At 40.1% G+C, this 24,908-nt stretch overlaps 1 protein-coding gene across 4 annotated transcripts in view; it reads right to left on the bottom strand.

Annotated features, from left to right (window-relative positions):
- The window catches only part of LOC144667848 (phosphatidylinositol 5-phosphate 4-kinase type-2 beta), a 96,524-nt gene extending 71,902 nt beyond the window's left edge, over positions 1-24,622 (bottom strand). For 2 of the 4 annotated variants that reach the window (XM_078529369.1, XM_078529370.1), the window contains exons 1-3: positions 24,252-24,614; positions 3,335-3,432; positions 1,728-1,824 (exon numbers count right to left, since the gene is read on the bottom strand). In XM_078529369.1, the coding sequence (XP_078385495.1) occupies positions 1,728-1,824; positions 3,335-3,432; positions 24,252-24,383 (327 nt within the window). In that variant the 5' untranslated portion in view covers positions 24,384-24,614. Of the gene's footprint in view, positions 1-1,727; positions 1,825-3,334; positions 3,433-24,251 lie in introns of all 4 variants that reach the window. The other 2 variants (XM_078529371.1, XM_078529372.1) reach the window with 2 other exon arrangements.
- Positions 24,623-24,908: the final 286 nt, after the last annotated feature.

Here is a 24,908-nt window from a genome sequence, read left to right as displayed (position 1 = left end):
ACCCTGGCACAACCTGCATCAGTGAGCAGGTTATTGCTAAGCAAGTGCCACTTGATAGCACTGTTGATGACCCCTTCCATCACTTTACTGATGATCGAGAGCACGATGGGGCGGTAATTGGCTGGGTTGAATTTGTTCTGCTTTTTGTGTACAGGACATACCTGGGCAATTTTCCACATTGCAGGGTAGATGCCAGTGTTTTAGCTATACTGGAACAGCTTGGCTAGGGCCATCTTCTGCCACCACTGGCCCCAGGTACTTGAAACTATTCATCTTCTCCCACTCTGTTACAAATTTAATTTGATTCATTTGGACTATGCATAACAGTGATGCAGATTGGAGTTTGTTACACCAACATAATCTGTAAATTAGCAAAATCCAGTGTAGCTATATGCTGGGTTATTTGGAATATATTGCCTTGGAGAGTGAAGGAAAGAAATTCAATAATAGCTTTCAAGAGAGAACTGGATAAATACTTGGGGGAGAAAATATTGCAGGATATGGGGAAAAAGCAGGGGAGTGGGGCTAACTGAACTGTTCTTTGAAAAAGGCAGTGCAGACTAGGTGGGCCAAATTATAACCTTCTGTGCTGTACTAGCCTGTGATTTTATTCTTCACCGTGAATATATTACACAGTATAGATCACGTTTTTTGTCACCATCCTCAGTGATGCTCAGGTCCTCTGCCTGTCCAATTTTCTCCTCCTCTATTCCCAAGGAGTTGTCCCAAACTAGAGTATGATATTATTTGCGCCACCTACGTGTCTGCACCTCTGCCATATGTGTGAGTCAGTGTTCACATTCATTCAAGTAGGCGAGGTCACTGGAGAGCAGTTCCTAGCTGATTTTCCCCTGTCTATCCACCCCTCCAGCTGAGATCAGCAAGTCAGTAACAGTTGAGTGATAGAATCTAGGTCATTCCCGGGCTGTATGACTCAAACCCATCTTGGGCGGAACATTTAATCAACCAAGCTTTGCAGAGCTTGTGCTGCCCCATTCTTTTCAAGTTCAAGGCCTCTGAAACTCAAACATTGCACTGCCCTAAAAGTTCCTTACAACAAAACTTAACTTGCAAGATGAGTAAATTTCAACATTAAAATACAATGCACAACAGTATAAGGAACATCATTTAGTTCCTGCACATTTTGGCATCTCTATTAGTTAGAAAAACACCAGCCCCCTATGAGTAATTTGGTGGCTGGTTTCGCTGACGCCACAAAATATCGTTCTCTCTTTGGGGTATTTCCTTTTACAGAGGGAAAGAAAGTTGGCTGTGCATAAACACAGTGCTAGTCAGGCATACTTCCACACAAACATGAGCCCTAATCTGAAGGCTCACGACTTCTAACAACATTTTAGTATACAGCAAGGCCAAGCACTGAGGAGAAAACAATGATGAGTCAGAATAAAACTGACCAAGTACTAAATCCAAAATAGGCAGATCAAAACCACAGGGTGCAATACTTTGGGTCCACTGTAAAACAGAAATTAGTGTATAAATTAAAACCACCCCTAATAAAATGTGCAGCCTACTGCAGTGCAAGGTACAACATTCCCCCTTAGAGTGAGAGCTTTATAGAAATGGGTTATTTTCTGTTTTTACTTAACAAAATTCAGTCGATAGACAACCCCCTAGGATCTATTGCTAAAATTAACAGGATCCTTTGCCAGAGTTCAGGAGATCCTGTACCGTTATACCTGATCAGCAGGAAAAGAAAAGAAACCGACCTGGTAATCCTGATCATCAATGGAAAATCTCTCTCGCAGGTTTCTAAAAACCATCGGGCAATATTCCTTAAATTTGAAACGGCTTGGAAGGTTCTCCCTGTAAAATAAACAGTTTCTTCTAAGTGGGGCCTTTAGAATAGTTTTCTTTTGATAAAACACCAAATGCCTGTGAATAAATGTGAGTTAATGTGTCTACTTTGTCTCTTCCTTCTACCCTCCTCATGTAGGAGTCTAGTAAAACAATAAATCGGAAAGGCTTGGTTAAATCTATTTTCATTGTTGTACTTCCTAAATTCTTCCCTATCGCCCAGCCAGGAACTATGATTTCATTATAATGTCCAAGAAATATTAGAATCAGGGGGACAGAAAGAAAATAACAAAAGGGTTTTGATTTTTCACTCAGTAATTATTTCTCTTACTAACTGCACCCTATCCTTTCAAAAATGAGTACAATGACAATGGCTGAGTGAAATTATCAACAGTAGCTACTGACACTGCTTCAAGATCACCCTCATTTGAGGTTTGCTTTATAACCTTGCAAACTAGTGGCCCAGATAGGAAAGTAATGGAATTACATTACATTACAGCACAGAAACAGGCTAGTTGGTCCAACAATGTCAGCGGTTACCCTCCGAACAAGCCTTCTCACACTCTATTCATCTCACACTATCAGCATTAGCCTTCTATTTCTTTCTCCCTCATGGACTTACCTAGCTTAAATCTATCTATGCTATTCACCTCAACCACGTTCCATGTGGTAGCAAGTTCCACATTCTAAATGCTCTCTGGGTGAAGACGTTTCTCTTGAGATCTTTATTGGATTTATTAGTGACTATCTCATATTTATGTACCTTAATTATGGCATCATCCACAAATGGAAACAGCTTCTCTACATCCAACATACTAAACCCTTTCCTATTTTTAAAGACCTCTAATAGGTTACCCCTCAAGTTTTCCCTCTTCTAGAGAAAAGAATCCCAGCTCTTAAGTTAATCAATCTCAATCACCGAGCATTGTTAATTTGCAACGATGTTTAGAACAGGACTGAAATTTAAACGGATCGGCTTTCGGGCACAACCCAACTCTCCACGAGATTTCCTCTCTATCCTTTTCCAAAACGTTTCTCTTCTGGCCCTTTTTGTAACTGCCCTCATGTCACAAACCAATCCTCATTCAAGAGAATTCACAGTACAAGCTGTTCAGTGTCAGTGCCATTCTTGCAGCCCATTGCATGGATGGGCAATAAAGCAAGTCAAACTCACTGATTCTTCCTACCTCTGCTCTTTTCATCAAGCACCCCATCCCTTTCCTGGGAATAAGGTAAGGGATCAGGAATGTGGCAAAAATTCATTCATGGAACTGATTACTATACCTTTTAAGGATATTGAAAAGGAATTCAAATTTTCATAATTTAAACTGAATCCAAAAGCCAACACATCATGAACCAAAATTGACTCTCATTATTCCAATTAATCTGATATATTGGAAAACCTTAAAGCTTTGCATATGCTTCCATACTCAATAAAATAAGGTTTAAAAAATTAAACTTGAAAATATCTCCCTTTCTGGTCTATATAATAAAACTACAGAAAGCAACGTCCACCTACTTGTTAAAAAGGTGATTGTCCACTTTTATCTTGCTGTATGCTTTGAAGTCATCTGGCATCAACATTACAGGAATCTGAACGTGGCTCAGCTCATTGATCTGAAAAGGAAACAGTTAATACTGTAAACTCACTTTTATGGCAGACTGCATTAGTTCCAGTGCTTAAGATTGGGCTGCCTGGCAAGGTACTGTAAATTTAAAGAATGAGTAAAGATGATTCATAGGAAACACACTGAAGTGAAGCAAAACAAAGGAGGTTAGTGAAAAGTAGTTGTCAATTTAACCACCGTTTTATTACCACTACATGTACATTTGCCAGTTCCACTACTTAATGGAACCAGCTCCAAAATATTTTGAGAGTCAAATGTAATATGACAGCTTGGTTGCCAAATGCATGGTGTGTGAGAAACTGACCCACATGGAATTTGGAAAGTCCCTGGTTCAATTCCCAGCCATTGTAAATTTTCAGAAATACTGCAATTTCCTTCAATATTCAGCGAAGGAAGAAAAGATCATTTCTGCTCCTGACTGCTATCCATAACTTCTTTAGGACAGAGTGCATGTTTGTGTGCGTGTATGTGGAGGAGGGGTGGGGGGGTGGTTGGCAAGTATAGGGGTTGGGCATGCATTGTTATGTGTCTGGGGATTGGATGTGTGTTGCTGTCTATGTAGGGCTGAGCATGTGTTGGCATATGTATGGAGGATGGGGGTGGGTGGGTATCTATGTGTGTGTGTGTGTGTTCGTTTTAACCATCCACCTTGGTTCTGAAACTCTTGCCTAACAAAATCCTATCGATCTCAGTTTTGAAAGTTCAATTGAACCCCAGCCTTAACATCGTTTTGGGGGGGGTGTGAGCTCCAGATTTCCAATACTCTTGGTGTGAATAAGTGCTTCCTGACATCATCCTTGAAAAAACTAGCTCTAATTTTAAGGTTAATTCTCTTTATTCTTTACTGCCCCCAAAATAAATAATCTGTCTCTATCGACCCTATCAAACCCTTTAATCATTTTGAACACCTCATTTAGATCACCCATTAATCTTCTATACTCAATGGAATACAAGTCTAGCCTACGCAAGCTGTCCTCATATAGGTGCATTCTCCATGGCAACGCTCCAATCAGGGTCCACTTGCCAACCAATCAGCACCCTTTTCTCATGCACTATAAATTGCTGTTTCCTTTGAAATTTTGTATTCTTGCATCTGTTCTGATGAGTGCAAGATGAAAAGTTTCAATAGCAGGTCTCTTTTTTCAGCAAAACTTAAGTTCTGTAATACAAAGCTAGAATATTACAGAATCATGCCCTCCATTCTTTCTGAATCTAACACAGAAAAGAACTTGGATTCACATTGTGCCTTTCATGACCTCAGAACGTCCCAAGCACTTTATAGCCAATTAAATATTTTTGAAGTGTGATCACTATTGGAAAGTAGGAAATGCAGGAGCAAGTTACACAGCAAACACCCATAAACAGCAATGTGATAATAACCAGGTAATCTGTTTCGGTGATATGGTTGAGGGATAAATATTAGCTAAGACACCAGGGAGAACTCCCCTGTTTTGGGAATTTTTTACATCTCCCCGGGAGGGCAGACAGGGCCTTGATTTAACATTTCAGCCAAAGACCAACTGCAGGTTCACTACTGCTACTGGTACAATTTGAGCAGATAAATTAAGAGTAATGCAGAGTATTACATTATTTGCTAATTCTTTACTTAACATATTATTAGCAAAACACTAAATACAACACTGGATCATACTACAAATACAGCCCACTATATATACACATGCTTTCAGCAAACCTTCCTTTAATTAAAGCTCCCAAACCTGCAGCCTGTGGCAGCTGCACAATCATTACACATCAACACCTTATGATGCTGAGAAAAAAGCAATAGTTCCTATATTTATCTGTTACATCAAGAAACTCTTCAATTAGCAATCCAGGTAGTAATCTGAATTACAAAAACAACAATTCAAAAGCTGACTTTCACAAACTGCCAGTAATTTTTTTTAAAATCTGAAAGCAGAATCAGTGCTAAACACAGCCAAAATCATACCCAACCTCAGAGCTTTACTGTACAGTAGCAATGCACAGACTGTGGAAACCAAGTCACCAACATTGTAGTAAGCATTACTACACATATTACAGACGTTAGGTAAAACAGTTTTTATAGCTACTATATAGTAATCCTTTTAGCATATATAAATATAGTAATTATTCAGGATAAGTGTTTCATAAAACCAAACATTTTACAGCTAATCAGATCTGATCATCCTTCATAAGCTTTGAAAGGAATCTTAACACCCATTACACTGTATATCTAAATTAAAGATGAATATCACACTTACTTATTGATGTGATACAATAAGAACTTGTATTTTCATATAACACCTTTTTAGGAGTCATTAGGGACAAACAGCCAAAGAGGTAGGTTTTAAAGAGCATTGTAAAGGAGAACAAAGGTGGAGATTTTGGGAGGGGGTGGATCCAGAGCTCAGGGCCTGGACAGTTTAAGACACAGCCACTAATGACGGAGCGACGCAAACTGAAGGTGCACAAAAAGCCAGAGTTGGAAGAAGCATGGAATTGTCGGGGGGGTTTGTAGGGCTCAAGAAGGTTACAGTATTAGGGAGGAGAAAGGCCAATAGGGATTTGGACACGATGGTGATGAAACGACTTTAAAAAGTGCAAGGTACTTGAGAGTTGTAGCCTGAAACTGATTTGTTTAATTATCTAATCAAGTTTCAAAAATGTGCAGATGAGCCCTTTGCTTTTGCATTTTAAAATGCCTGCAGCCCTGATCCCAACAGACTCCAGAAACGAAACTAAACATCAGAGCTGTGTGGATAGTATATCCTACTGAGCAGTGAACATCCAGACAACTGCTGGATTAAGAATCGAGGTGGAGGAAATAATCAATTAAAAACGCCTAATTTGTTTTGACCTGATTTATGCAAAACCAACCTCGAGCTCCCATGAATATTCTGATAGATAATCAAGAGGGCAGCTAATCAGACTTCTGTTGTGATATTTTTGTGAGCTTGTTTGTTCCTTTCAATTTGGGTTTTCATATCAGTTGCTGGATACCAATTAAAAGAAAATTTATAGAAAATGCTGTCCACAGAACAGGTGGTGCAGTGGTCTAAACACTGGTTTTCATCTCTCGGACCAGTGTCAAATGCAGCCCAGCTGACTGGAACAAAAGTCTCTTCTGCCCACTGCTTGTAAAGGTCCCATATGAAATGGGCTGAGCAGATTCAATCCAGCTCCTTGCGTACAGAAATTTACAGCATAAAAACAATCAAGGGCAAAAATCTCATTCGCAGGTGACGACTCATAGGAGCAAAAGGAGGCCATTCAGGCCCTTGAGCCTGTTCCAACATTCTATTAGCTCATGATTAATCTTTACCTCAACTCCATTTACCTGCCATCTGAGATTGGGTCACCCAACTCTGCTGTGGTCACCTGAGAGTGCTTGATATTCCCAGAACTAATATGCCTTACTTTCCCTTTTTTTAAAAAATACAAGTATATTGCCTATAAAGTACACCATCTCTCAATTTTTCTCTTAAAAAAATATTCTGTATTGTTTTAAGATCAATGGCTGGAAGATCCATTCTTTACACTGTTGACACAACTGGCAGCAGTTTGGAATTAATATGCTATTCCAGCACTGGTTGGTGTATTTACTGCTCGGGACATGATGACAAAACACCACTGTGTATAGGAGCAACCATTGTGTATGAAGCGATAAGCACTGGGCCCTGGCAAGTCTGTGCTTGTGTAAAATAAACTCCCCAGGCATGGCTCAGTGGACAACACTCTCACCTCTGAGTCAGAAGGTTGTACTGCTGGAGCACTTTAACAATGGAGGTGTGGTTTTCAGTTGTATGTTAAACCGAGGTCCCCCTGCCCTCTCAGGTGACCACGGCATTATTTCAAAGAAGACCAGAGGAGTTCTCCCCTAACCAATATTTATCCCTCAACCAACATCATTAAAACAGATAATCTTGTCATTATTTCTGTTTGTGAGACGTTGCTGTGCACAATTGACTGCCATGTTTCCTGAATTACCTCATCTCCAGCGTTCCCTCAGTTTGTCACTGAAATGTCAGCTTGGTTTATATGCTCAAGTCTCTTGAGTACGGATTGAATCCATGACCTTAGGCTCAAAGGCAAGGGAGCTGTCATTGAGTCTACAAGGTCAATGGCTACATAGAATGCTGGAGAGTAATCCAGTTAGATAACTCTCTCAAGATCCACGCTGCAGTAGATAAGCTACAAAGGTGAGAGAGGTGACAAAATAAAAGTTTTGCACTGGTCAAGGTAAATTTTAATAGTTAAGTATCCAAAAACACACAACTACAATAATAACTGTAAGAAGAAGGGAGAAAACTAAGGAAAAAGTCCTGAAATTGGTGCTTCTGCACCACAATATAGGAGTTACATTAAAATTAATGAATGAATTTTGTTCTTTTCTGTCCGCAAAGGATGTCAGCCCATGTTATTAATGTATCACATCCAGAATGCCAGATCACCAAGTATTTCCAGTCTTGCAAGGGCCATATAATCCAGCAAAACATCATACAAAAACCAGATTCAGCAATGAACAGGTCCCGTAGCAGACACTCAGTTCTAGCTCTCTACCTGTTCAGACATTCCTCCCACTCAGTCGACTCCACGCCTTGAAAGCTGAATAATTGGTGCTTCAGGTTAAGAACAAATGAGTCAGGCTTTAATTTCTATTACAACAGCCATAAAACACAGGTCATTGTAATACTTCAATTATTATTGAGAAACCCAGTTGAAGGACAAAGGTCCAAAGTGCAAAGCCCTACCAAGTTTAATAGAGTAGGATAGCAGATAAATCAAATAGTAGTGATTACATGGCACCAAGCTTCGTTTTTCTAATAATAGAAAAAGGAAGGGAAATGGTTTCCAACACTGTCAAGATGCAGACAATAAGAGGAAGAACATGTAAGATGGCATATTGGGGACTTTAAAGGAAGAGAGCGAAATTCAAAGTAGCAATAATCACAGCTGTATCGATCAAATGGAAAAGACAAGATTGCTCTTGTAACATATAATTTGCCAGAACAAATTCAAAAGATCCACTTCCTTAGGGGATGGGAAAGATCATCTTAGATTATCTATACAGAGTAAACCTACACTCCTCCCTTTCCTCTCCACACCCACAGCATCCAACAGTTTCTTAAATAACCAGTGCTTTTGCCTCCTACCTCGAAGTTCAATCCGTTTATTCATTATTCTTCGTGTGAAGAATTGCTTGTCATACGAACACAAGAACAGAAGCAGACCCCCATGAGCCTGTTGTGTCATTCAATTAAATCATGGCTGATCTGTACTTCAACTTCATTTTCTTTGAGCCATATCCCTCGAAATTCTTACCTTTCAAAAATCTATCATCCCAGTCCTGAAATTTTCAATGTTCCCAACATCTACAGCATTTTGGGGGAGCGAGTTCTAGAATTCCACTACCCTTGTGTGAAAAAGTGTTTCCTGATTTCATTCCGCAATAGCCTAGCTCTAATTTTAAGGATACTCCCCCTTGTTTTCGATTCCTCACCAAAGCAAATAGTTTCTCTGTAACCACCTCAACGAATATCAATCATACCTTGTTCAAATCACTCCTCATCCTCCTAAATTCAAGGAAATATATATAACCTGTCCTCATGCCTATAAGCCCTGGTGATTCTGTGCTATTCCCATCCAATGTGATGCCCAAAACTGAAGATAGTATTCCAGACTGGGTCCAGCCAAGGCTCTGCACAACTGAAAAATTACTTTCTCCTTTGAATTCAAATCTCCTTGAGATAAAGGTCAACATTCCATTAGCTTTTTTGACACTTCTCCTAGCTGCACTTGCTTTTAGTGATCTGTGCACATAGGCTCCTAAATCTCTTTGCTACTTCACAGTCTCGCACCATGAAGAAAATATTCCATCTATGTTTTTCAGATTCAAAGTGGATGACCTCACACTTCCCCATATTGAATTCCGACTGCCAGAATTTTGCTCACTTACTTAGTCTGTCTACAGCTCTTCGTAACTTCCTCCTCCCACCCACACAACTGTTCCTGCTAACTTAGTTTCACCTACCAACTTGGAAACACAACCCTCCAACCGAATCATTAATATTTGTTGTGAAAAGTTGAGCTTTCATAACAGTTCCCAGGAAACACCACTTGTCAAATAACACCAGAGAACGAAGTCTTCATCCTTAATCTGATGCCTACCTCTCAACTAATTACCAATCCACGTCATAGGAATACCTCAAATTCCATGTGGTCTCATTTTTTGCTAATAAGCTCTTGTTTGGAACTTTATCAAGTATATTCTGGAAGTCCTTATAGACAACATTCATAGGCATTCCCCTATCCAAACTTCTTGTGCAATTCTGCAACTAGATTAGTCAGACATGACCTACTCTACATAAACCCATGCTGGCTCTGTTTGATCAATTTATATTTGTCCAAATGCTCATTCACTCTGTCTCTGATAATCGATTCCTGTAACTTCCCCCCAATTACTAAAAACTTACAGGCCTGCAGTTACACAGCTTCTTTTCCTCACCTTTTTCTAAAAAGCAGACTGAAGTTTATAATCTTCCAAGCCCAAGGCACAATTCTGAATTGCAGATCACTCTGGACCTGCAATTTCCTCATCAATAGTTTTCAACACCCTGGATGGAGACCATCGGAACCTGAGGGTTTGTCAATCTTAAGTTCTGTTTTTTCCCTTTACTATTTCTATTAAACTTACGTTAAGTCTACTAATTTTGCTCCCTTAACTTATTTTTAGGTGATACAACTGGTATTTTGTCCTCTTCCTCCACTGTAAAGATATTAGCCTTTGAACTTGTGCAATCTTGCCTTACTGTTAGATTTAGAGTTCTGGACTCACACTTTACTGTAATGTTCACTACCTTATGCACTCTATGAGGTTCTCTTAGTTACCTCAATTCAAGGCTGAAAAGCCCTAGTTCCTCCAGTCTTTCCTCACCACTCAGTCCTCTGATGCTGGGGATGTCAGCCTCCTCACTGCAACGCCTCCAAGGCTTGAATGTCTCCTTTTGTGTACTGGTGACCAAACTGAACACAGCATTGACCAAATGTGGTCTATGTTAATATCTTTTTCCTTGTGTTCCATTGATTTGGTCTTATAGCTCAGGATTCTACCTGCTTGGTTTGCCTGCTGGATACCCTGCACACAGTGAGTAACATCATATTAAAACAAAATACAACACTAATTTTTAGCAATTCTCAATCAATGAAGTAAAAATTACTTAAAGTGAAATCTACACTTAACATATACACTGCAGCAATCTAACCTGGCAACATAGAATGTGCTTTTTTGTTTGAGGGTTTAATAAGCAACCATTATTCTGGCTCTAACTAAGACTATCTATAACAAATAACAGATTTTTGCAAAATCATTATTAGTTTTTTTATTCAAAAGGGGAAATTATTTACATCATTATTCGTATGATACTTTGCTAACAAATGAACGGAAATTGAAGGGCTTGACGAATCTAATTTTCCTGTACTTACAACTACAAAACTCCTAGCAGACTAGGTGATAGCCAATGCAACATCCATTACAGCACATTAAAGGTGTTGCAGTGTCAGAAGGTTGCAGGAGCCCATGGAGTTGCCAACCAGCAAGAATCACTGTCCTCAACAAAATGGAGGTGGAAAAAGGATAGAAATTAGAGGCAGAAAAATAATCCGATTATGGGATTGTCAGCAAGTTGGAAATGAGCAGGAGAAAATGGGAATGGAATACATGAAGCAACATTAAGGGAGTGAAAGGGGAAACTTCATAAGGAACTACCAAACTGGCTCATTGTTTAGCTCAAAAATATAGTTGACTTATGGTTTGATTACACAGTTTGTGTTGATGCTAAATGATTTCAGTCTCGTATGAAGTTTAGAAAGCAGACAATTGGCCCAGTTGCAATCTTCTTAATGCAAACCTAAGAACTAACTGTCATACTCATTCTGTGCTGATGATAAATTTAACCAGTGCCCTGATGATCTTCAATCAGTGTGATCCAGGTTTGTAGATCCCTGCTTACCCTGGTCACAAAGCTGCACAAAAATTAGCAGTGCAACTCGGGTCTGATATAGCAGTCTCGCATTGAGTAGTAGGATGGCACCTCTATGGAATTGACAAATGGTAATTTCCACACTAAGTACTTAATCATGATGAATATTTTTTAAAAAAACACAGATATTTGCATTCGTCAAAGTTAGTTCAGTAGATGGGTGTAAACTCTAAATCAGAGCAAGGTATTTTCTTTATTCCAGATGTAAAGCTTGCCTCTTGGAGATTGGACACATCTGGAGTATCTTACCCAGATAAGGAGTCTCAAATCTGCCCAGCTGTTTTAGACATGAACAGGATTCTCATTCCCAGACGCCGATCAAGTTCAAAGAACGAAGTTCAGAATCTATAAATGGATCTGCTTGAGGCCAATTTTAGGTTACACATGTACAATGGCAGCCCCGTTTTTGAACAGATTTGACTGACACAACACTCAGAAGTTGTTGCGTAAATTCAGAGTCAGACCTGGTTCTGAAGTGAGGCAGAATGGGACTCCCTTTTCTTGTTGTGCCGTGAACAAAGCTTTATAAAAAACTCCAACCCCCCCCCAGTTTTGTGCAACATGATAAATTTAACAGACAGAATGCCTTTTATGTCACTTCTGTTCACCGTCACCCATGTGTTCACTGGCCTACATTGCAACGCCTCAATTTTAAAATTCCAATCCTTTTTTTCAAATCCCTCCATGGCCTCGGTCTCCCCCTATCTCTGTGATCTCCTCCAACCCTATAACCCTCCAAGATGGAGGCAAAGGGAAATCTGTACTGCTCCAATTCTGGCCTCTCGAGCATCCCTGATGTTAACTGTTCCATCATTGGTGGCCATGCCTTCAGCTGCCTACGCCTCTAGAATTCTCTCCCTAAACCTTCCTCTCCTTTTTTAAAACACTACTTAAAATCTACCTTTTTTCCCAAGCTTTTGGTGATATGCCCTAATGTCTCCTTATGTGGCTCAGCGTATGACAATTGATGTATTCATTCACTGTAAACAAATTCAACAGTCAAATCAGTTTGGATGGGCTAATGCTTGCTGCGCAACAGCACTTACATTACTTCTTTGAAGCTGCACGAGGAGACAGGAACATGATATCTTGGCAGGGTATAAATTCATATAAATTCATATTTTTAAAATTATACAAATTTATCAACAGCATTGAGATTCAGTGTGCGCAACGGAGGAAACAGTCACTATGACAAAGTTGACAACAACTGGTATTTTGGAGGCAAAGGGAAATAAATTAAGGAAGGGAAGGTTAGGTCAAGTAAACTGTCGTCTCATACTGGCAACAAAATTAGCATTTATTCTAGAGACAATTCTAATTGACATCAGTTCTGGCTTGCTACACCGGAATCGTCTGTTCACACAGCCAAAGCACAGGGTATATTTTGCCACTGCAAAGAGAAGTTCTCCTCTCCATTAGTCAAGCAAATGTCCCCCAAACTAAAAACAGATTTGCACAGTTAAAATACATACCTGAATTTGAATTTAGAAAGCAAGAAATCCCCATTCAGAACTGTATAGCAGAACTGTATAACATGGTTTAAATAGAATTTGCAGCATACTTAGAAAATTCAGCCCAACTGGTGTTTATGCTCCACTTGAGCCTCCGCCCACCCTACTTCATATATCTCTATCAACATATCCTTCTATTCTTTTCTCCCTCAGTGTTTATCTATCTTCCTTTTAAATGCCCCCAAACTATCCCCTCAACTACTGCTTGTGGTAAAGAGTTTGACATTCCAGCCAATCTCTGGGTAAAATCATTTTTCCTAAATCCCCAATTGAAGTTAATAGTGACTATTTTATATTTATGAGCTCAGGTTTTGGTCTCCCCTACAAGTGGAAACATCTTCTCCATTTCAACCTTATTAACAACAATTTGCATTTATATACCACATTTAACAGGGTAAAATGTTGTCATGACCACGGATCCTATCTCCAAGTTACATATGGCACATTGAACTTTTAAGTAAGATGTGTTTTTTTTTAAAAAGGACATACAAGCAAAAGCTGGCTGAGACTGTAAGGTAATCCACTTGCTGGAAAATTCCTATGTGGATTACTTGACCAACTAGTTCAGAGAGAACGGGATGTCGCACCTAAAAGGTATGATACAGCCTACTTCAGACAAAGGCACTTCAAAGGAAAAGATACAATGCAAACTGAACTGTAATCTCTTATTGGTTGTGGAGATAATGGAAAATGATTACCATCTCAGCTGAAACCACCTCCTGTTGAGTTATATCCCAGACTGTGAACATGAACTGAGTTGAAAACAAAACAAATCTGGGTAAAAGACATGTTTGTTTTTTCCCTTCCAGGAATACACACGAAAAGGGGTTTTTAAAAAGCCAACTGCAACCCTAGTTCTGTGTGTTAGTCTGGTGTTCTGTTCTGGTGTGCCTGTGCTGTGAAGGTCACAGCTGAAGAACACCAACTGGGTATCCCTGCACTGGCAGGTAAAAAAAAAAACTCTCTCTGATTGCTGGAAGCAAGTCAAAAGTCAGCAAAGCCACAGTCGAAAAGGAAACAGGACAACTCCTTTCAGCTAACCTGTAAAACCAAGAATCTCCAAAACCAACTGCTCAACTGCCAAAGTCAACGCCAGCGGAATCACCCCGAATTAACAGCCACAACGTTTCACCATCTACTCTCAAGGACAAGCCAAAGGACTGAGCCGTATATCTTTTTAACTTTTATTTTTGGACTCAATTTTCTCATTTCTAATCTGTGTGCACGTGTGTTGCGTTTTTATTATTTTTTCTCGCGTTTAGTTACTAATGAACTCACTCTTTCTTTGACTCAAGACAGCCTGGTTAAATTGGTTCCTTTTAAAACATGAATACATTTGGACTGGGCAAAAGTATCCATGAGGGAAGGGATTCCTTTTAAATTAACCTTGTTACAACCAACCAAGGGTGTTGAATAAAGAAGGGGAGCCAGTTCATCCCTCCTCACCCAGGAGCATAACAATTTGGGGTACCTCGTCTGGGCTCATAACAAATTGGGGAACCTCACCCAGGAACTGGTTGTTACGATGTCCTAAGGTGCTTTACTGGAGTGTTACTGAAGAACATTTGACGCTGAGTCATGTAACACAATATTAGGGCAGAAACTAGGTCAAGGAGGTAGGTCTTAAATGAAGCGAGAGAGTCAGAGAGGTTCACAAAAAACCTGTTTGCTTCCTAAGTCACCTTTAGTCAACCCTAGTATCACAAAAACACTTTACTACAAGATTGTGATTTACAAATTCGCTGCCCATGAGACTCATATTTCACACTTGCTTTCTTCGCCACATCTGCAAAGCTGCATTCTGCTACAGAGTTACGGGAGGGTATTGTATTTTAGGTCTCAGCCTTGGCTCAGTGGTACTTTCACCACAGAATCAGAAGGTCGTGGGTTCAAACTCCACTGCAGGATTTGAGTACCTAATCCCAACTGACACTTCAATGTAGTACTGATGAAAAGTGAGACAAGTTGCCGAAGTTTTTCATCTTGCTCTCATCAGGACAAATGCAAGAATGCCAAATTTCAAACGATCACAACAATTTATACTACAGGAGAAAAGGGTCTTGATTGATTGGCAGGAGAATTTTGATTGGCCGAGGCATTGCCATGGAAAAAGCAATGAGGGACTATAGGCTCCCCAAACTTCCGGATAGTTCAAAAAAGGTGCAACACTTGAACATATTCCTTTTATTTGCAGAGAATGGGTCCCTACGCATGAATATATGTCACTTCTAGCAAGCGTAAATGAGCCTCATTACGATATTAAACCATTCAGCCCTCTCAGGTGGATATAAAAGTCCCTTAGTCCTGCTTGAAGAACGCCAGTAAAGTTCTTCCAATATTTTTCAATGAACCAGCGTTACTAAAATAGATCATCTGATCAGTTATATCATTGCTCCTTGTTTTACGTAAATTAGCAGTCACATTTGCATACATTACGACTGTGATTCAATTTCACAGGTCTTTGGAGTGCTTTGAATGGTCATGAAAAGTGCTATATAAATCCAAGTTCTTTCTCTCTCCCTTTTTTCTGTATCCAGGAGGAAGGACTATCCAAAGCATTGTTACAACAACGCGTCGCTTCTGTGTTATCAGTTTTTGCCCAATTTCCTTCAATTTTACTCCCCCCAACCACCCCCGTAGTTTGATGCCCACTGAATTTTCCAAATGCCCCTTTCATTGACTGATCCATGGGAGCCCTGATAACCATGCACAGAATTTTCATGTGCCTAATCTTACAGAGCCAGGTGTATGTTACTAGTTTGTACTTAAACTTGCTGTCTGTTGTATAGAATTTGATCTTGAGCTCCTCTTGCTATCTTATCTTTATTTATTTCTATTTTGGCTGCCCCTTCAACATTGTAGCCAATCACACAATCCCAAAAAGTTAATGTTTTTAAATTCTGAGTTCTAAGCTGAGTTTGGAAGGCAATTTTTTTATTGAACATTAAAATATGTTCAATTGCATGCATTACAATTCAATAAACTGGTTATGCTAGGTTACATCAAGTTAGTATGTCAAAAACAATAACCCTAATGTTTAGGCGTCATAGTGACAATCCACCAGATTACCAAAAAATGGATCTGGCCAGGATACTGGGTTCGCTTATGAAACAATTAGATACTGTAATGGGAAGGTAGCAGGTAATCTGTAACAGTGTGATCATAGGGGCCTAAGTATCTTCTCCACCCAAACAGTCTTGAGACCTTGCAATCTGGCACCAAATGCATGGAGTGTCCTGCTCACCAGTTACAAAAAGGGGAAGAAACATAATACAACTTCCCTATTTCATTTTCTGTAATATATGCTTTATAAATATACAAGAATAAGACCATAAGACGTAGGAGCAGAAGTTGGCCATTTGGCCCATTGCGTCTGCTCTGCCATTCAATGAGATCGTGGCTGATCCGATAATCCTCAACTCCACTTTCCTGCCTTTTCCCTATAACCCTTGATTGCCTTACTGATTCAAAATCTGTCTATCTCAGCCTTGAATATATAAACAACCCAGCCTCTATAGCCCTCTGCGATAAAGAATTCCACAGCTTCACTATGCTGAGACAAGAAATTCCTCCTCATCTCTGTTTTCAATGGGTGACCCCCTTACTCTGAGATTATGCCCTCTGATCCTAGACTCTCCCACAAGGGGAAACAATCTCTCAGCATCTACCTTGTCAAGCCCCCGAAGAGTCATGTGTGTTTCAATAAGGTCGCCTCTCATTCTTCTAAACTCCAATGAGTACAGGCCCAACCTACTCAACCTCTCATCATAAGAAAATCCCTCCATATCCAGGATCAACCTAGCGAACCTTCGCTGGATTGTCTCCAATGCCGGTATATCTTTCCTTAGATAATGGGACCAAAACTGTTCAGAGTATTCTAGGTGTGGTCTAACTAGTGCCTTGTATAGTTTTAGCAAGACTTCCCTATTTTTATACTCCATTCCCTTTGAAATAAAGGCCAACTTTCCATTTGCCTTCCCTATTATCTGCTGAACATGTATGCTAGCTTTTTGTGATTCATGCACGAGGACCCCCAAATCCCTATGTGCTGCAGTTTTCTGCAGTCATTCTCCATTTAAATAATATTCAGCTCCTCTATTCTTCCTGCCAAAGTGCATAACCTCACATTTTCCCACATTATATTCCATCTGCCAAATTTTTGCCCACTCACTTAATTTGTCCATATCCCTCTGTAGGCTCTTTGTGTCATCCTCACCACTTGCCTTCCCACCTATTTTTGTGTCATCCGCAAACTTAGCAATAGTACATTCACTTCCCTCACCAAGTCATTAACATATATTGTAAATAATTGTGGCCCCAGCACTGATCCCTGTGGCATTCCACTAGTTACATCCTGAATATGCCCCGTGATCCTAACTCTCTGTCTTTTATTAGCTAGCCAATCCTCTATCCATGCTAATTATACTACCTCCAACATCATGGGCTCTTATATTATTAAGTAGCTTTATGTGCGGTACCTTATTGAAGCCTTTTGGAAATCCAAATATATTACATCTACTGGTTCCCCTTTATCTATCCTGCTTGTTACCTCCTCAAAGAATTCTAATAAATTTGTCAGGCATAATTTCCCCTTCATGAAGCTATGCTGACTCTGCTTGATTATATTATGCATTTCTAAATGCTCTACTATTACATCTTTTATAATAGACTCTAACATTTTCCCAATGAAGGGTGTTAAGATAACTGACCTATAGTTACCTGTTTTTTGTCTCCCACCCTTTTTGAATAAGGATGTTACATTGGCAGTTTTCAAATCCTCTGGGAATTTTCCAGAATCTAAGGATTCTTGGAAGATTTCTACCAGTGCATCCACTATCTCTGTAGCTACTTCCTTTAATATCCTAGGATGCAACCTATCAGGTCCAGGGGACTTATTGGCCTTTAGCCCCATTAGCTTCCCTAGAACTTTTTCTCTAGTGGTAGTTATTGTATTTATTTCCTCCCCCTCTTTTGCCCCTTGATTATTTAGTATTTTTGGAATGCTATGTGTATTCTATGGTGAAGACTGATGCAAAGTAATTATTCAACTCCTCTGCCATTTCCTGGTTCCCCATTATTTCCCCAACCTATTTCTCCAAGGGGCCTATGTTCACTTTGGCCTCTCTCTTCCTTTTAATATATTTAAAGAAGCTCTTACTGTCCGTTTTTATATTACTTGCTAGTTTACCCTCAGTTTATTTTTTCCTTCTTTATTTTTTTTTGGTCATATTTTGTTTGTTTTTAAAACTTTCCCAATTCCATGGCTTACCATTAATCTTTGCCACATCGTATGTTTTTTCTTTCAATTTGATACTATCCTTAACTTCCTTGGTTAACCATGGTCGGTTTATCCCCTCCCTAGAATCCTTCTTCTTCATTGGGATATATCTTTGTTGTGAGTCATGAACTATTTTCTTAAATGTCTGCCATTGTTCATCAACCATCTTTTCTTCTAAACTGCTTTCCAAGTCCACTCCAGCCAACTCTGCCCTCATTCCCTTATTTAAGTTTAGCACAGTTGCTTCTGACCCAAGTTTCTCACTCTCAAACTGAATGCTAAATTCTACCATGTTATGGTAACTGTTTCCTCGGGGATCTTTTACTCTGAGATCATTTATTAAATATGCCTCATTACATATTACCAGATCCAAAACAGCCTGATCCCTGGTTGGATCCACAACATATTGTTCTACAAAATTGTCCCAAATACACTCTATGAATTCTTGCTCGTGGCTACCACTGCTAATTTGATTTGCCCAATCTACATGAAGATTAAAATCATCCATGATTAATGTACTGCCTTTTTTACATGCTCTCATTATCTCATGATTTATTCTCTGTCCTACAGTATAGCTACTATCAGAGGGCCTATAAATTACTCCCACCAGTGTCTTCTTCCCTTTGTTATTTCTTACCTCCACCCATATGGATTCTACATCTTCCGATCCAAGAGCATTTCTTGCTATCATACTTATTCCACCTCGTACTAACAAAGCTACCCCACCACCCTTTCCCTCCTGCCTGTCCTTTCGAAAAGTCATATACCCCTGAATATTTAGTTCCCAGCTTTGATCTCCTTGTAAACATGTCTCCGTAATGGCTATAAGATCATACCCATTTGTGCTGTTAATTCATTTATTTTGTTCCAAATACTACGTGCATTTAAGTAAAGAGCCATTAATTTTCCCTTTTTACCATTTTTTCCCTCTTTGACCCTATTTGCTGCTTTTTAAAAAAAATGTTTGTACACTGTCCCTTCCTGTCACACTCTGGGTATCATTACTTAAATAGTTGCCCTGCAATGCTGCCATATCCTTTTGCTTTGTAAGCCTACATTTCCCTCTCCAGAGCCTCCCCCCACTACTTAGTTTAAAGCCCTCTCTACAGCCCTAGTTACTTGATGCGCCAGGACACAAAGGACCAATTCCAAGGGAGCAACCCCATGATCAGTTAGGTTATGATTCACTCTTGGAGTTTATGACAAGAAGTGTCAAAAGATTTTTGTCTTTGAGGGCTACTTAGGTGCATGCCACAGAGCCTCTTGGACCACATGGAGTTTGAATCAATATTCTCATTAACTACCATATTTCTCAAGTTGCAAATCATTGAGTTCTAATCAAAAGTGTTGACAACAGCCTTTGCCAAATCTTCAGGTCGATGGAGCTCACACAAGGGAAAATGACAGCAGCAATTCACAAAGGCTCCTTGGCAAGTGAGGGCAGCAGACGCATCGGAACACCACCACCTGCAGGTTCCCATCCAAGTCGCACCAAGCTGACTACAATCGCCATTTTTACACTGTTGTTGGGTCAAAATTGTGGAACTTCATCCCGAACAACACTGTGGATGTACCTACAACCACACAGACTGCAGCAGTTCAAGAAGTCAGCTCAGCAACTCCTTCTCAAGGGCAATTGGGGATGGGCAATAAATGCCGGGTTTGCGAGCGAAGCCCGCACCCACATGAATGGATAAAAAAGTACAAAAGTGGTAAATGTGAAAATTGGACTGGATTGGGACTGGAAGGCAAACATGCAGGGCTGAAAGGCTGCAGTTTGGACGATAACCTTCCCCAAATCCATTAACGCTTCTACATTGAAACATTTAACAAGGACCCACCATTCTCCTGAGAAATCTACCTACATTTTGGCACTTGAATTTCACAATACTTAAACTATTCCGGAAATAATAGTGCACAATCTAAGAATTCTCCCTAAAATCTTTTAACTGATGAAATGTTATGAGGGCAATTAACTCCATGGCGTCCTTTTTTTGCCTCAACGTGGGAATGGAAGATCCCAGATAAACTTCAAAGCTCTTAGACATTTTTCTGATCACCAAAGGACAAAGGGGTCAGTTCAAGCTGCAACCTGCTCATCCTCAGTTGGCAACAGACCGATCCGGTGTTTGAGTCATATGTACAAGGACAGGCCCGTGTTCTACTCGCAGACCTGTGGCAAGTTGGACAATCTGAGCAAAAGAAAGCGGGCTATAATTGGCCTCAGCATCACATGGCTAGCGATCCCATTCCTAATCATGCTGCTAGAAAGTGTGCACAGTATCAAGTCGGCTGTGATGGCCCACACAATCAAAACACTCATACATGCGAAATGGTCACTTGGCTGGGGTACCTGAAGTCATTAGCCGTGTATGGAACCATACTGCAGTGTGATGGAAGAAAGCTGAAGTGGGGGATTTTTAAATTTTTTTTAAATGACCTTAAAATGACTAATGAGCACCCATTATTCTCCGGGTAAGCTGGCTACATTTTTGATTCTTGTGTTGAAATGCTCGTCAAAAGGGACGAGCTACAGGAACAGATCAAACTGCACAGCAAGAACCACCCTAGCTAGAAACATTACCTGTCCAGCTCAGTTGACCACCGGGCGTTATTTCACTTGTGTAAAAGAGGCTAGTTTATTTTTTATTCATTATGGGATGTGAGCATCACTCCTAAGGCCAGCATTTACAGCCCACCCCCACTTGCCCTTGAGAAGGTGATGCTGAGCCGCCTTCTCCCACTTGCCCTTGAGAAGGTGATGCTGAGCCACCTTCTTGAACTCCTGCAGTCCATGTGGTGTAGGTAACAGTGCTGTTAGGGAGAGACTTCCAGGATTTTGACCCAGCCAGAAAAGAACTGCAACAACTCAAAATCACCAGTGAAATCTCCTTCACCTATAAGCAATGGTTTATTAAAGGTGTCATTGCCTTATAAGGAAAGTGAAATTCTACAGGCCAACATAACTGACAGTGTCCATTTCCACCTGTGTCTTGCCCTAAATTCCCGAGTGTCACATAATTAATTGCTAAGGATACTTCACGCAGAACGTGACCAACCCCCCATCCTGATTACTATGGATTACACCATACCCACCCCCAGCAAACTCAGCAAAGGAGCAGACTTTGTGATACAAAGTTAATTTACAAAAGTAACATTAAAGTATATATTTTTTTCCTCCTAGAATTACATAGAATTTACAACAGAGAGAAACACCATTTGGCCCGCTGGTGTTAATCCGTCATCTCTACATTATTCAACCCTATCCTTTTATTCTTTTTCCTGTCACGTATTTATCTAGCTTCCCCCTAAATGCTATTTACCTCAACTTCTACAGGCGGTAGTGAGATTCACTTTCTAACCACTTTGAGTGAAAAGTTTCTCCTACATTCCTTATTGGATTTATTAGTAACAATTTTATATTTATGACCCCCTAGGTTTGCCCTCCCTCAGAAGTGGAAGCATCTTCTTAACAACTACCCCATTAAATCCTATCTGGCTGGGTAGGAAAATGAAATGAATGTACAGACAGACAACGGCTCTGGAAACAATTTTTAAAAATTCATGCATGGGATGTAGGTGTCATTGGCTAGGCCAGCATTTATTGCCCATCCCTGATTGCCCTTGAGAAGGTGGTGGTGAGCTGCTTTCTTGAACAACTGCAGTCCATGTGGTGTAGGGACACACACTGTGCTGTTAGGGAGGGAGTTCCAGGATTTTGACCCAGTGACAGTGAAGGAACAGTGATACATCTCCAAGTCAGGATGGTGTATGGCTTGGAGGGGAACATTCAGGTGGCGGTGTTTCCATCTGTCTGTTGCCCTTGCCCTTCTAGATAGTAATGGTCATGGGTTTGGAAGGTGCTGTCTAAGGAGGCTTGGTGATTTCCTGCAATGCATCTTGTAGATGGTACACATGTAGATGGTTGACAATGTTAAAATAAAGTCACAAACCACGTTCCTCCAATGGTTCAATGGCCAACGTGAAACAGATCAAGATGGACCCAGGTTCAATTCCCAGTCTGTACTGAATTGGTTGATTTCCACCTCAGTAGCAGGGCAGTCATTGCAACTGACGCCAGTTGGCTAGGGAGGAGGAAGAAAACGTCAGCCTGGTTACCACTCATGATTATTATCCCTTTATCCTTACTGGATTGTTTGGCTGTGTTTCCTAACCAGCATGGGGAATGACAGAAGTGAGAACTTCATTGAGGAATGGTTAGATTGAGAAATCACTATCCCAATCGTTGCAGCTCACTCGGAGGTTTTGAAATATCAATTTTTCAAATCCAAAGCATCCTCATCATATCACACATGAATCCAGTTAACCAAGGGCTAGTATTTATAATACAGCCCCTGATCTACCCAAAAGATAGCTGCCGTTCTACTTCTGAACTCCAAATGTTGCAAAGCTCCAACTATAATGCCCCGTAGCCCGGTGACGAGGGATCCCGAGGTGGATCTGCTTTAGGAACATAGGAACTGGAGGAGGCCATTTGGCCCCTCAAACCTGTCCTGTCATTCATTGCGATTCCATCTCCCCACATTAGCTCCCTCAATACCCGTGCCGAGCAAAAATCCATCAACGTATTACATAAAGGAGGAGGTGGGGGGGGGTGTCACCACGTTGGCATCAAGATGTACATCATCCCTTGAGGAACTTTTATTGCCCCTTTTTAAACCAGATTGACAGCAGGATGCTGGAAATGAACCACTGCACGCCGTCAGTCACAAACGTATTCGAAAATGTAAAATTACCCTAAGTCATGCAAATTCCAGCTGAAATTATTAAATTACAAGGAATTACTGGACCCAAAACACAAGACAAATTATAAACCATAACCCACAATTGTGCAAAGCTGACAAATACACCCAAAAAAAAAGCCTCACTTAAGTCACTGCCCTGCCTCCTTAATCCCCTGGGTTTATCTGGAAAAGGGATTCTGAAGCCTCTGTGGGAGCTTAAAACAGATTTTTTTTGGTTGAAAGGATAAAACCTCAAACTGGGCAGAGCTAGGCCGCAGAAGCCTCGGACTTGCGTGAGGAGAGAGGCCGACCCGAGGGGCGCGGTAGCTGGAAATGTGAAAATCAGATGAAAAAGAGGAGGGGGAGGATTTTTTTTTTATAAAAATTACCCGGCGCAGATAAGGTTAATTTTATTATTAATAATAATAATGGATATTTTTTTCCCCTTTTCATAAAACGCGAATAAATTTGTAAAAACTTTGCCAGCCAAGGAGGGGGAAAAAAATAAAAGGCCGAAAAATCCAGAGCGAAAACATTTGTTAAAAAAAAAAACCCCATCGATAAAAATGTGAGGGAATTTAAATAATAATAATTTAAAATAAAACATCTCTCCCCCCCCACCTCCTCCTTTTTTTTTGGGCCTGAGGGAAAATTCTTCACAAAATCTAAATAAGGCCAAAAATCGCGCTAAACATCCCGTTAAATAAAACCTTCGACCTTATCAAAATAAAATATCAATTATTATTCTGACTTTTTAAAAAAAATTCAATGCAAACACCTCCCTCCGGCCTGAGCTGGATCTTTAAAAAAAAAGACAAAAAAAAAATTAAACACATCTCTGCTTTCCATTTGTATTAAATAAAACAATTCACTTCATTCAAATATTGTTCAGCAACAAACATAATTACTTATTATTTATTATTAAGTGTGGTTCCCTCCTCTTTTCCCCTCCTAAAAGATCCTCTTAAAACCCCACAGGCCTTTAGCTCCAAATCCCCCTTCCAAAAAGGTTGGGATTCATCCCCAAAAATTAAACTAAAAATAAAAAGTAACCCAGCTTCTTTTTTTCACTTGCAAAATGCACAATCTTAAATCAAGGTCTAAAAAGAAAAAATGATAAGATTATTGAGCATCTTAAGCCATCTCCCTCTTTTAAGTCCAGCTGCTCACAGCAAAGTCCATTCTCTTTTTTTAAGATGTATGAATAAATAAGTCATAATAATTCCAATAATTAAGACAGATCTGATCTTACTCACGGTGTGGTTGACTCCCCACATCAGGACACTAAGTAGGGGTTCACTGGCCCTGAAGAGCTTCACTTTCTGAGCCACAAAGTGTTTCTTCTTGGTTTTTGTCTTGCTGGCACTGGCAGTACAGTTGGCTGCCATTTTTGTAAAACAAAAATTCCCCCCCTCAAAAAAAGAAATCAAATGCAAGAAGAAAAAAATCTTAATATTTTCCTTCTGCAGTATTCCCTTGCTTCTAGTATTTGTTAATTCTTAGCATTTAAATTTCTGGGCTTGACGGCACATTGCAAGGGTGAGACCAAAATGTCATGGTAGCTCCTTGTGAGTGGACGAGTGAGAACCGAAAAGCCCTATGAATGTCTCTTGTTTGTCTGTCTGTCTCGGTCTCTCTCTCTCTCGGATTCTTTCTCCAAGCTCTAAGGCTGCTCCCCCTGCTGCTGTAAGATGCTTTTACAACTCAAATGAACATCACCCTCCTTCCACACAGCAGAAAACACTGCCATCTACCAGTATCCGCAATTGCTCTGCTGTTAATGTCATTCAAGGTACCTTTCACAGACTGATGAAGATAAATATGATGGCCTGTCCGTGGCAAAGGCAAGCTGCACTACCATCCTAACCCTCTCTGAATTTCTAACCAGATTTGTGAACGTAAAGCTTTCAACC

This window comes from Cetorhinus maximus, chromosome 25 (assembly GCF_964194155.1).
Source record: "Cetorhinus maximus chromosome 25, sCetMax3.hap1.1, whole genome shotgun sequence".
Classification (NCBI taxonomy): domain Eukaryota; kingdom Metazoa; phylum Chordata; class Chondrichthyes; order Lamniformes; family Cetorhinidae; genus Cetorhinus; species Cetorhinus maximus.
The sequence above is the reverse complement of the archived record's forward strand: the minus strand, read 5'-3'. Positions and strand labels throughout refer to the sequence as shown.